Raw genomic sequence first — 13,326 nt, 5'->3', positions numbered from 1 at the left:
GCTTGTTTTCCTATTCATCCCTGGACTTGTTAAGATACAGTTATGGATTTTAGTCACTATTTTGTCTGTCTACCTTCCCTTCTCCCTGTCTTCTGTTTAACAGAGCTGTGCAGCAGTGGCAGGCAACCCTTTCCGCTTTTCCTTAATTCTCACAATCTTTGAGAGCCACTGGCATTAAGACACACATGCCGCTAGCCTTAGTCACTCCCAAAGAGGAACATGATAGTGGAATCTTTCCTTGGGATTTTATGTGGATGATAGAAATTGAACAGATTGTGATATATTCTGGAAATACAATCCATGAGGCTCTATATGTGGATAGAAAAGTCATTTAACCTCAATAAACTTGAGCTTCCTTCTCTCTACAATGTAAGACTTAGACCAATGGCTCTTTGAGGCCTGCCCAGACTCAGTCTGGGATCTGGCAGTTCAATGGAGCTTTACCTGAGTCAGTCTGACTGGAAAAGACATACTCTTCAAGGAAAGAGGAACCTGGCAAAATTATACATCTGGGGAAATTCCTCTCCTGTAAATCCAGACTCAAGTTTATCCCTATGATTTCCCCCTTCTCTAGAGAAAATTAAGAAAATGCTCAGAGGAAAGAAAATCTCCCTTCCAACCTAAAGTATTTGGAGAAGCGTCTGGGGCAGAAAGGGCAGGGGAAGTCAGTAATGGTAGATTTTTATTCATTCTGTTGCTCTGCCTGCTTTATTCCTAGTTTGGGACCCATAAGTGAGTATTGGGTTTAGGAACTTCTCTTTCTAAAATATTGGAATCTAGAAGCACATTCGGAGCCTGGCAGAACTTCTCTTTCTAAAATATTGGAATCTAGAAGCACATTCGGAGCCTGGCAGAAGACCCAGCTGTGTGATCTGCTGAGACATGTTTAAAAAAAATCTACTTTGGAGTTGGAGATAAATGGTGGTTGTGGTGATTCGTAACATTTTTCCATTTCTGTGATGCAAATATTGTCATTGTGGCTGATTTCAAGTTGGAGAGGAGTATACATGATCTAGCTCTGGTGAAATAGGAACTGGCTCCAGCACACCACTGCATGAGTGACTTCTCTGGCTTGAACTGAAGCCACAAGATTGACCAAACCTCAGTAGATTTAATATATCAGTTCTTTGTCCCAGCTCTAAATTCAATTACCTTTCGGTGTGTTTTGGAGTTCTCTTTCTCAAAAGGCTGACTATGGAGTATTTCTTAGTCTTCCCAGCCTATCTGCTTTGCTAAACATCCAACAAATCCATAAGACATTTTTTGTTGTTGTTTAGATCTATTTTCATCACTAAGAAGAAACATGAAAATCAGTATTGCTAGAAATATCACCAAGTCTACTTCAGCTTGGGTGGCCCTGGAAGCCCTTTCCAGATCAATATGAACACATGGCTAACTTCTTAAGGATGGAGGAGCATTCCAGCCAAAACTCAGGGCTTTTATCAGTAGGATTAATGAAATGTTAAAGGTATTAGCAAAGCACTCCTCCACATCCCTAAACAGCTGACCTCATCTACAACGAGCTCCATTTTGCAGGAAAAAAAAAAAAAGGATGTGAGGAATGATGAATCAAAACAAAGAGTTGGAAAGGGAGCCATTTCTCCAAAATCTTTGTCATTCTCTTCCAAGATAGCTCTAGACAATGGCATGAGTGTGTGTGTGTGTGTGTGTGTGTGTGTGTGTGTGTGTGTGAGTGTGTGTGTGTGTGTGTGTGTGTGTGTGTGTGGCATTAGCCACTGGCACCAGGCTCCTCTTGCCTTCTCCCAGCTATCTTTCTAATATCCTCCAATTTATCATATCTTTTATTCTACTAAGTCCGTCCTCCATGGCATAGATATCACCAGATCCTCATTGCTTTTACCTTCTCCCACCCGGATGCTCTTCCCTCTCAGCTGGGAAATAAAGGTTGGTCACCTCAACAACTCCTTCATTCCTTGTTTCCCTAATTCTCAGGGACCACACCACCCACCAAGCTTTGGTAATTATCCCCAAAACAGGAATGTTATCTATATTACATGGCAAGACTGAGATCAAAAGTCACATACGCATAATTATGTAGATACCTGAAAGTGGATATCACCAAAAACTGTGAAGGAAGAGAGTGTTATTGCCCTGGTCTAGCAATACAAGACTTAGAGCTGACTGGGCCTGGTAAAAACCAGCTCCCTTCGTGGCTCTTGGACAATGAGGTAACACTGTCCTCACCCAGGTTTGCGGCTGGTTCTTTGTGGGAAGGATAATCATTTCCTCCTCCTCCTTGAGCATCTTGGGATCAATTCCCAGTGTCACAGACACCTGAAGAGCGCCCCCGATTGTCCCCGCTTCCCTTACCTCTTCATCCTTCTCACATGCTTCTTTTCTCCCCTGTCTCTTCCTCAAATCTCACCTTTTAAATCAAAGAAAATGAAAGGAAGCCCAGCACCAGAAGAGGCCTGAGCAAACACAGGCAGGGCAGCAGCCCAGCCAGCTGCTGCTGAGACATGCCATTGCTAAGCCTTTCCTCTCCTCTGTGGAGAGCTCTGACATTCTGTTTTGTACAAAACTCCCTGTTTTACATTGTTATCAATTAATAAATTATCTTTTAGTTAAGACTTGGTGCCTGAGAGAGTTTAGAGGGGAAAAACCTGATTCCTCCAGCTCCTGGGAAATACAAACCTTCCTTAGAGGTGTATATTGTAGTTTTCTAGAGCAGTCAAACCCAGAAGGTGATTAAAACCAAGCCACGGGCCATAGCTATCTGCTTGGCATTTATCAAAAGAAGAGTTTGTAATCGCAGTTGTGGTACTCTAGCCACACCATACATTGCCTGGACTCCTAGGCCATCCTTTGACATCCTCAGTTAACTCACCCCAACAAGCACAGTAAGCCTAGTTTTATTTACACTATTCACAACATGTGTGTGCATGAGTACACTGGTCCTGGGGCTTAAACACAGGACCTAGACACTGTCCCTGAGATTTTTACTCAGTGCTAGTGCTCTACACTGAAACCACAGCTCTACTTCCAGGGTTTTTGGTGGTTAATTGGAGATAAGAGTCTCATGAATTTTCCTGCCTAGACTGACTTCCAACTGCAATCCTTAGATCTCAGCCTCCTGAGTATTATAGGCATGAGCCACAAATGCCAGGTTTCTTCTGTACTTTTTACTTCTCTGACTTTGAGAGAAATGCTCTACCTCTCTTGACTACTTCCTTTCAGTTGGCTTTAAAAAATCACTAATTGGGGCTGGGAAGGTGGCTTGCCTTGCATGCATGAGGTCCTAGGTTCAATTCCTCAGCACCACATAAGCAAAAAAAGAAAAAAGCCATAAGTGGCGCTGTGGCTCAAGTGGTAGAGTGCTAGCCTTGAGCTGAAGAGCTGAGGGACAGCGCCCAGGGCCAGAGGTCAGGCCCCACAACGACAAAAAAAAAAAAATCACTAATTGTAGGATAGAGTCCTAGTTCAAGTGGTAGAATATTCACCTAACTAAGCTCAAGTCTCTGAGTTTAAACCTGAGTAACCACTCACACACCCAAATGAAAATGAAAACAAAATCATTAATTCTGCAGGTTATACACTGAGCTATATATTACACTCACACTAACTATACTGTACATAATACTTTAACATATAGGTTATAATGATTATCATTGCCTAAATTGCTTTTCAGGAACATAAAAGGATTTGGGGTGGGTTTTTTTTTTTTATCAAAAACTACCAATTATTCACTTGTACTTGCATAGGTGTCTGATGGGTGACCTTTTGAAGTCAGAAGGCTGACTTCAAGATCATATATCACATGAATTGCCATGAGGTTTAACTGTGTGCACAGACCCCAGATCATTCCCAATCGCCTGTCTCCACAACCTAAATACTCCAAATGCCATCCTCAGATTGGCAGATTTGAGACTTGGGTGCTCTCCCTCCATGCTCAACTGCATTGCAAATAATCTCTTTTGTAAAACCTGTCTCAGAGATTTGCTTATTGTGTAGCTGTCAAAATGGATCTGATTCCATAACATGACAAATGTTTTAACTTTATATTTTAAAGTTTAACCTTTCAGAACCTGCCAAGAGATCATAATCATCACTGTCAACTTCATATCATCATCAAATTCCATCTTTGTATAGGTCCCATCTTTTTTTTTTTTTTTTGTGGGCCCTGGGACTTGAACTCTGGGCCTGGACACTGTCCCTCAGCTCTTCAGCTCAAGGCTAGCACTCTACCAATTAAACCACAGGACCACTTCCAGTTTTCTGAGTGGTTTATTGGAGTTAAGAGTCTCACAAACTTTCCTGCCCAGGCTGGCTTTGAACCATGATCCTCAGATCTCAGCCTCCTGAGTAGCTAGGATTAAGGCATGAGCCACCGACACCTGGCTTGTTCTTATCTTTAGAACATGTTTATTTTATTTTAGTAAACTAAAACTAAGGCTTTTGGCCAGGCATGATGGCATATACCTGTAATCCTAGCACCTTCGGCCAGGCATGATGACATATACCTATAATCCTAGCACCTATTTAGTGAAATGCTGTCCAAGTAGGGAAGGAGGGAGGTTGAAGATAGAGCTCAAAATGGTAAAGCATGTGCCTAGCATGTGTGAGGCCCTGAGTTCAATCCCCAATACTGAAAGAGAGAGAGGAGGGACAGAGAAAGAGAGGGAAAGGATCTGGCCCTTTAATTTAAAACTGACAGGTTTCAGCTAATAGAAGAAACAATGCTACCAAAAAGCATCCACAGCTTTGTAGATATTGGCTGAGCACTCAAGCATCTCCCTCAATACGCAGATACACAAAACCTCTACAGTCTGCCCCACCTCACTCCCTCTCTCAAAGCATGAGTTTCTTGCTAAATTGCTTTTCCCATGTGGCTCTTCCTTCCTACCTCCTCCCCCTCAATCCTTCCCCTTAATCTCTCCACACATACCCTCAACTCCAATCCCTGGCCAGAGGTGAAGATGAAGGCCTCCCTGTGGTAACCCTTGTCTGACACATAAGAAAAGGGGTGTCTAGGGGCTGAGAGTTGTTTTTCTGAACCCCAAATCATGCCAGAGCTTTCAGTCTTGCTGCAGAGCACATGTCACAAACACTCCACTGACATCCACCAATCAAGAGGTAGACAACCACTTTTCTTTCTGGAAATTTTTATTAGTTCCTTCCCAGATACCCAGGGCATCTTTCTAAGGCTCCATGTACCCTCCTATTACTTGTTTATGCACGTTTTATTCCTTAAACAAAATTTTCTTTTGGAATTCAAGCCAGTCCTCCTTCCCAACCATGCTTAAGCAATATCTGTCCCTCCCCCAAGCACTGGGTTGGGCTCTAGAAGCAGATGAAGGCCTCAAGCAACTGGGGGCCTTGTCTGGCCAAACCCACCCCCACACAGTCACCCTCTGTAATGAGCTCTGTGTGCCAGAACAAAGCTTGCGACACGGAGGAGTGGTTAGTGGGAGGTGGCTGCACCCTCTGCCCAGAGTATTTCACAGCGCTTACCTTATCAACCGCTTCTCAAGAATCAGCTGCACCTCTGATACAAGTAAGGCCAGGAGCCTGGCCCTCAGCCATGATGAGAAGAGGCTTCCAAGTGGCAGCAAGACTTGGCCACCAAAGAACTCTTTCCAAGATACCCCATCTCTTGCCTAGACTCAACATGGCCTCAGCATCTGGATCCCCGACAGACTCCCTGGTGAGTGAATTCCCAGCCCAGTCAGATGAGCAGCTTTTCTTCCTCTATCTGGAGGTCCCACAGCCCAAGCAGCAGTCCCTAACCTCCAGGACACCATCTGTCATCTTGATTTTTCCTACCCAGGTCTCAAGATTCTGTCTAGAGAAGACAGACTTGAAGGATTATGCCCTTCCCAATGGCAGCTGGGGTCCAGAAATGTTGAGCCTATACCAAGAGTTTCTGGAGAAGACCAAATCCGGCAGTTGGGTAAAAATGCCCTCCTTCAAGTCTAACAGAGAACACATTCAAGGGCTCAAACTGCCATTCGAGTTGGGAGTTACCTCAGGTAAGACAGGTCCTGGCCCTCTCAGACCCACACACATCCTAACCCACACTGATGGGACCCTGAGTGGGGCCTGTGGGTCACTTCACCTAGCTCCACCCCTGTGTTAAAAAAAAAAAAATCTGGAGGACTTACAAAGCCCTTTCCAGTTCTCAACCTAGAAACTCTTCCTGGGTCTGAACGCTCCCCAGCTGTGGATGGGAAGGGTGTCCGCTCAGGTCCCTCACCCCCTTCCTTCCCTCTGAATGGAACACTTCCCGGTGATATCCTTGCGCCCAGCCGATTGTATGTCCCCACTGGAGAGCTGTCTGCTCGGTATGTGCCCTTTCTCACTTCTCACTGGCAGGTCTTTTCTCACAGTGCTCTCTTCCCCAGCCCCCCTTGCCCTCAGGCCTCAGCTTAGCTAGGCTCAGAGTGGCATTTTAGACAACCATTGTAGTGTACTACCACCTTCATCTTTCTTCATGAGCTTATGCATGTGTGTGTGTGTGTGTGTGTGTGTGTGTGTGTGTGTTTGTGTGTGTATGTGCATGCATGCATGCATGCATGAGAGTAGTCGGCACAAAATAATTTAAGAATTTGAAGCCAAGTATTGGTGGCTCATGCCTGTAATCCTACCTACTCAGGAGGCTGAGATCACAGTTTAAAGTCAGGGCAGGAAAATCTGTGAGACTCTCCAATTAACCACCTAAAAACCAAAAGTGGAACTATGGCTCAAAGCCTTGAGCAAAAAAGCTCAGGCCCTGAATTCAAGCCACATGATACACACACACACACACACACACACACACACACACACACACACACACACACACACACACACCACACACACACACACACACACACACACACACACACACACACACACACATTGAGAGCACAGGATGATGGTTCATACCTGTAATCCCATCTACTTGGGAAAAGCAGAGATCAGGAGAATCATGACTCAAAGCTAGTCTGAGCAAAAACTTTAGCAAGACCCTCATCTCAACCAGCAAGTCATGCGTAATGGTGTGCATCTACAATCCCAGCTATTGGAGAGGCATAAGTAGAAGGATTGTGGTCTGAAGCCAGTCCTGGGCAAAAACACAAGACTCTACCTTAAAAACAACTAAAGCTAAAAAGGGCTGGGAATGTGATAGTGCACGTGCCTAGGGAGCACAAGAGCCTATGTTCAAACCCTAGTGCCACCGAGAGAAAAAAATAAAAATAAAAATAATAAAGAAGGGATACAGTTAGTTGCATTAGAGGGAAAGTTCAGAACAACTTTGGTAGACTCTATTTATTTACTTATTTACTCTGTGTGGGGGGTGGGGTGGAGGGGCATGTGGATATGGGTATGTTTTATTACAGTTTGAACTCTGGGCCTTGCATTTGCTAGACAAGCATTCTACCACTCCAGTCACACCCTCAACCTAATAATGTTATTTTTAATTATATGCAAGTTCCACGAGTAATCATTTTTTAAACAATCCTTATGCTGGTTTTATTTATTTATTTATTTACTTATTTATTTTTTAGTTTTATTTATTATTATTAGTTGTTGTCATTGTTGTTTGTTGGTCATGGGGCCTGAACTCTGGACCTGGGCGCTGTCCCTCAGTTCTTCAGCTTAAGGCTAGCACTCTACCACTTGAGCTACAGTGTCACTTCCAGCTTTTTCTGTTTATGTGGTGCTGAGGAATCAAACCCAGGGCCTCATGCATGCAAGGCAAGCACTCTACCACTGAGCTACCTTCCCAGCCCCAGTAATCTTTTTTTTTTTTAAGTTAGTGGTGCTGACAGCCTTTTCAAGTGTTGCCTGGACTCTGATCCTGTCTCCACCTTCACCCAGGGAACTGTTTGTCTCCATGGCCATATTCTCTCTAAAGACAGGGACTGTGTCTCTTTTCCAAGATTGAAGGCTCCCTGAGGGTGAAGCCTGAAGCCTGGGGTCCTCTGGTTCACTCACCTTGATCTAGTCTAGACAGGTCAGCTGATAGAGGGCTCAACTCTCAGTGCTGCATCCTGACTGAATGCTACACCTTCAACCATCTGTTTTCTCCGATTGGGACACTGTCCATCTCTCCCCAGACAAAAGTGACGGGCGCATCTTCACCAGGTGCATCCAGGCAGAAGGACAAGGCTACGAGTATGTTATCTTTTTCCAACCATCCAAGAAGAAGTCAGTCTGTCTTTTCCAACCAGGCCCCTACTTGGAGGGGCCTCCAGGGTAAGAGCACGGCCAGGGTGGGCTCCTCCTTCCTGGCTCAACAGAGTGGGTCTGCACCTCTCTTCAAGGAGCCAAAATGGGGATGTGAGAAACTGGGCTTCAGTCTCACAGTGGGCAGCCTGGGAGGACATACGGGGCTATCTAGTGCAGTCTGTGTTGTTCAGGTAAGGGAAAGCCCCCTTACTGAGGTCTCACGATTTTCTAGCAAGAAAAAGCCTGGTGCTGGTGGCTCACACCTATAATCCTAGTGATCAGGACACTGAGAATGGGACAATCACTGTTCCAGGCCAGCTGGAACAGAAAAAGTCTGCGAGATTCACATCTCAATGTCAGGAAGCTGCATGTGGTGGCATGATTGACATCCCATTAAAGACAGGAAGTCTAAAATAGGCTTAGTGTGGTACAGGCAGGGAGCAAGACCCTCTCCTAAAAATAACCAATGAAGCCAGGTGCTGGTGGCTCACGCCTATAATCCTAACTACTCAGGAAGCTGAGATCTGAGGGTCAAAGCCAGCCTGGGCAGGAAAGTCCATGAGACTCTGCAGTTAACCACCAGGAAACTGGAAATGGAGCTGTGGTTCAAAGTGGTAGAGTACTAGCTTTGAACTCAGTGCCAGGCCCTGAGTTCAAGTTCCATGGCTTCCAAAAAAAAGAAAAGAAATGGAGGCATGACCCAAGCAGTAGATCTCCTGCCAGCAGGTGCAAAATACTGAATTCAAACTCCAGTACCACCAAAAGGAAAAAAAAAAAGGGAAAGAAAGGCTCCAAGATGCCATTTTGAGCAGGATGTGATTACCTGGGAGGTAATATCTGGAAGCAAGAGCCTGACCTCCATACCTGCTCTGGAGTTGCAAACAAGCAGTATCGCCTCTGTTTTTTATCTGTCTTACTTGAATCCTAGGACAATAATACCTGCCTGCCATAATAGACTATATAATGAACATAGTGTATGCTCTCATGAGCCAAAAATCGCAATATAGTTATCATACATGTATATCCAAACTCTTGTATTACCCTGAAGTGCAGAGACATTAACTTGTCTGAAGTAGCACAGCCAATCAAAGTCAGATCCAGGACTCTAATCCAGGAATTGGGATGCCAACTCTCCTTCTACTGTACTCTACCACTGCCAAACATATACTAGACCTAGGAAGAAAGTCATACTGGACGTAAATCAGGATGTCCCTGGGCCTCTTGGCTAAGGCCACAGGACCTTCAAGTCCATGGTTGTCTACCTTCTCTTCCATTCCTATTCCTACTCCAGTCACCAAAGGAGAAAGTTGTTGAGGGCAGAGTTCTTGCAAGGGAAAGAGGGACCAAAAGTGTAACATAAGCTTTATAGTCCTAAGAATTCTGACAGGAGCTTTACAGGGTTAAAGAGTATCAGAGTGCTAAGTATGTCAGCTCCATAGGCTGTGGGCACAGACTGCAGCCCTCAGAGTCTTAGCCATCCCACAGATGTCCTTCACTGAAACACTGTTCTCCAAACCATTGAATAGAGCCTTTCCTGGGCCACCATCCCTTTCTTTCTGCAGAAGAAAACTCCAAGAGGCAGATGGATGTCTGATGTGTGCTAAGGAAGCAAAACAGACCATCCAACACAGGCTGGCCAGCAGATTGAGAAGGATCCAGACAAGAGATTAATATTCATTGGTCCCCCCAGGCAATAGGAACAACTCATTGGTCAAAAGCCACTCTGCAAAATCAGTAGTTACTAATAGGTCCCTTTCTGGATAGCAAGATAAAGAAGGAAGAACAGATCTCGGTGGTTTTGTTGTTGTTCACATCAATGTCTTTTCCCTTTTCTAAGCACTTTAGGAGATGAGGAGGTAAATACCTGGAAATATGCATTTTACAAACATTTGTTCATTGAATCCAGTGAGATGGGAATTGTTTTTATTCACAGTGTATAATGGAATAATTAAGGTTCAGAAAAGTTTAATAACTTGCTCAAAAGCAAACAGGTTGTTAGCAGTGAAACAAGGAGACCAACCAGCTGATGTGGTGCCATGGCCCCCAGCTCTTTCCATTAGAGGAAAGGGAACGTGAGGGCCTGCTAAGTTCACTGATGGCAGAATCTGGAAAACAACCTTTGGACTACAGCATGAACACATATGCGCGCACACGCACACACAAGTGCATGCACCAATCCTGAGACTTGAACTTGGGGCCTGAATGTATTTATTCAAGGCTAGTGCTCTACCACTTGAGCCACACAGCTCTAATTCCAGCATTTTGGTGATTACCTGGAGATAAGAATCTCACCACTGGGGCTGGGAAGGTGGCTCAGTGATAGAATGCTTGCCTCGCATGCATGAGGCCCTAGGTTCGATTCCTCAGCACCACATAAGCAGAAAAAGCCAGAAGTGGCACTGTGGCTCAAATGATAGCGTGCTAGCCTTGAGCTGAAGAGCTGAGGGAGAGCTCCCAGGCCCACAGTTCAGGCCCCATGACAGACCAAAAAAAAAAAAAAAAAAGAGTCTCACCACTTTCCTGTCCCAGCTGGCTTCAAACTACGATCTTCAGATCTCAGCTTCCTGAGTAGCAAGGATTACAAGTATGAGCCACCAATGCCTGGCTACAATTGTACTCTCAAATATCAGAAACTTAAACCTATTTTGTTATTTGCATTCTAAAGTTGGGGGGCCTCTGAATTTTCCCTGGTTAACTAAAATGATGTGACTTTGTCATGAAGGCCAGCTTGCATGGAAATGAAGGTTTTCATATCCAATAAGTAAAGCAAATGTTTGCAGCATGTTTGCAGCCTGCTGGAGCAGGCTTTTACCTTTTCCAAACAATGCTGCTCAGGAGTCTGCCTTGCTGGCATATATGGTATAAGTTATTTCTCAGATCTACCTGTCATGAAACTGTGAGCTAGTATAGCAAGATAGCACAACTGCTGAAAGGGGTGGGGCATGCTACTGGAGGGGTGGGGCATTGATCCCCACATGGCTAGCTGTCAGGAAGTGATTGGACCGTGGACAGCTTGGGGGAGGCACATGAATGGCAGTTGGAAAACCATTGGGGGGAAAACCGTTAGCCCAGAGGGAGAAGGGGAAAGCTTGGAAGAGAGTAGTATGAGTGGAGGGAGAGACGGCAGGAGGGAAAAGCCTTCCAGAGCAGAGCAGGGCAGGCCTGTGAAGGACAGGGCAAGCCTCCAGAGGCCATTTGGGGCTTCTCAAGGAAGCCATTTGGGGCCTCCTCGAGGGGCCATTCGGGTCCTCCTTCGGAGGTCATTTGGGATCTCCATCTAGAGAGGCCTATGGAGAGGCGCCTCCCGGAGCAGAGCAGGGCAGGCCTGTGGCCTGTGGAGAGTGGAGAGGCCTTCAGTGGAGGAGGAAGGGAAGAAAGGGAAAAGCCTTCCCCTTTGGAGGTTTGGAGCTTTGGAGCTACGGAGGTTTGGAGGTTTGCAGGCAACTAATTGGGGTTTGCAGACCAACAAATAATGGTGGGAGGGGGAGGTCAGGGCTGCCTATTGGAGGCTTGGAGGTTTGATGGTTGAAGCTGCTCTTGGTTCTGGGTATCTAGACAAGGACAAGGTAGTCTCAAGACCCTTTTCTGGTATAAATAAACTTCTTTTGTTCATCTTTCACTGTGACTCGATGAATTGTCTCGCTCTCCAAAGGTCATAAGTCTGCCTTGAGCAGAAAAGCTCAAGGATAACACACAGGCCCTGAGTTCAAACCTCATAACCAAAAAAAAAAAAAAAGTTTTGAGGTAGGCTAGAAGGTGTGGTGAGGTGGTCTGCCCATTCTTACACTTGCTCCAATCCCTAGGTTTGCCCATGGAGGATCTCTGGCAGCCATTATAGATGAGACCTTTTCTAAAACTGCCTACCTGGCTGGAGAGGGGCTGTTCACACTAAGCCTCAACATCAGGTTCAAAAAGTAAGTATGGATTCCTGGAGTCCCCAAGTCCCCGAGTCCCTGGCCAGAGTGCAACCTCCGCCATCCCACTTTGGGAATCTCTGAGCCCATGTATGAGTCCCTGGGGCCAGGTGGGGTAAAAATAAGATGAGGGTCACAACGAGGGTGAAGTTGAAGGATGGGCTAAACTGCCTCTTCTCCCAGCTTGATCCCTGTGGGCTCACTGGCTGTCCTGGATGTCCAAGTGGAAAAGATTGAAGATCAGAAGCTTTACATGTCTTGTGTTGCCCAAAGCAGAGATCAGCAGACAGTCTATGCCAAATCCTCAGGTAAGGAATTACTCAGCCCTAGGCTCTGACCTGCCATGACCCACCTCAGAACAAAGACTGCTGGGGATCCATTCCAAAACTGGGGGTCTAGCTAGTTTTAGGGGTGGGACAGGGCACCTACTACTACTACTAGAGACCTGGATGAAGGGAGGAAGAACCCAACTAGGATTTTCTTTCCTTTTTCTCTTTCTTGCTTTCTTTCTTGTTTTCTTTCTTTCTTTCTTTCTTTCTTTCTTTCTTTCTTTCTTTTCTTTCTTTCTTTTCTTTCTTTCTTTCTTTTTCTTTCTTTCTTTCTTTCTTTCTTCCTTCCTTCCTTCCTTTCTTTCTTTCTTTCTTTCTTTCTGTCTTTCTTTCTGTCTTTCTTTCTTTCTGTCTTTCTTTCTTTCTTTCTTTCTTTCTTTTGTCGGTTGTGGGTTTGAACTCTGGGCCTGGGCACTATCCCTCAGCTCTTCAGCTCAAGGCTAGCACTCTACCACTTGAGCCACAGTGCCACTTCCGGTGTTCTGGTAGTTAATTGGAGATAAGAGTCTCACGGACTTTCCTGCTCACATTGTCTTGGAGCCTCCACCCTCAGATGTCAGCATCCTAAGTAGCTAGAATTACAGGGGTGAGCCGCTGGCCCTGGTAACAGGGGACAGTTCCAGGTAGTGGGTATTTGGAGTCTAATGATCCATACACATAGGCAAGCTCTTGCCCTCGTGGCCCTCCTGTCCTCTAGACTCAACGCACCCTTCTCTTGTAGGTGTTTTCCTTCAACTGCAATTGGAGGAAGAGTCACTGCAGTAGCAGTCATTGTGTCCTCAGTAGCGATGACCCTGATGGCCCTTCCAGTCTGGTACCAACCACACAGCAGGAAGGGTTCCCCAGGAAGCAGATGGCAGGTGAGGGAAAGGACATGTTCTCCAAGTAAATAAACTCTCACCCCATGCTTA

At 45.5% G+C, this 13,326-nt stretch overlaps 1 protein-coding gene across 1 annotated transcript; it reads left to right on the top strand.

The window, feature by feature from the left end:
• The first annotated feature begins 5,465 nt into the window (after positions 1-5,465).
• Them5 (thioesterase superfamily member 5) lies at positions 5,466-13,326 on the top strand. Its single transcript, XM_070014068.1, has 6 exons — positions 5,466-5,665; positions 5,789-5,990; positions 8,061-8,199; positions 11,976-12,086; positions 12,270-12,394; positions 13,137-13,326. The coding sequence occupies exons 1-6, from the start codon at positions 5,543-5,545 to the stop codon at positions 13,178-13,180; spliced, it is 744 nt and encodes a 247-aa protein (XP_069870169.1). The 5' UTR covers positions 5,466-5,542; the 3' UTR covers positions 13,181-13,326.

This window comes from Dipodomys merriami, unplaced genomic scaffold (assembly GCF_024711535.1).
Source record: "Dipodomys merriami isolate MVZ:Mamm:240054 unplaced genomic scaffold, mDipMer1.0.p SCAF_92, whole genome shotgun sequence".
NCBI classification, from domain to species: Eukaryota; Metazoa; Chordata; class Mammalia; order Rodentia; family Heteromyidae; genus Dipodomys; species Dipodomys merriami.
The sequence above is the reverse complement of the archived record's forward strand: the minus strand, read 5'-3'. Positions and strand labels throughout refer to the sequence as shown.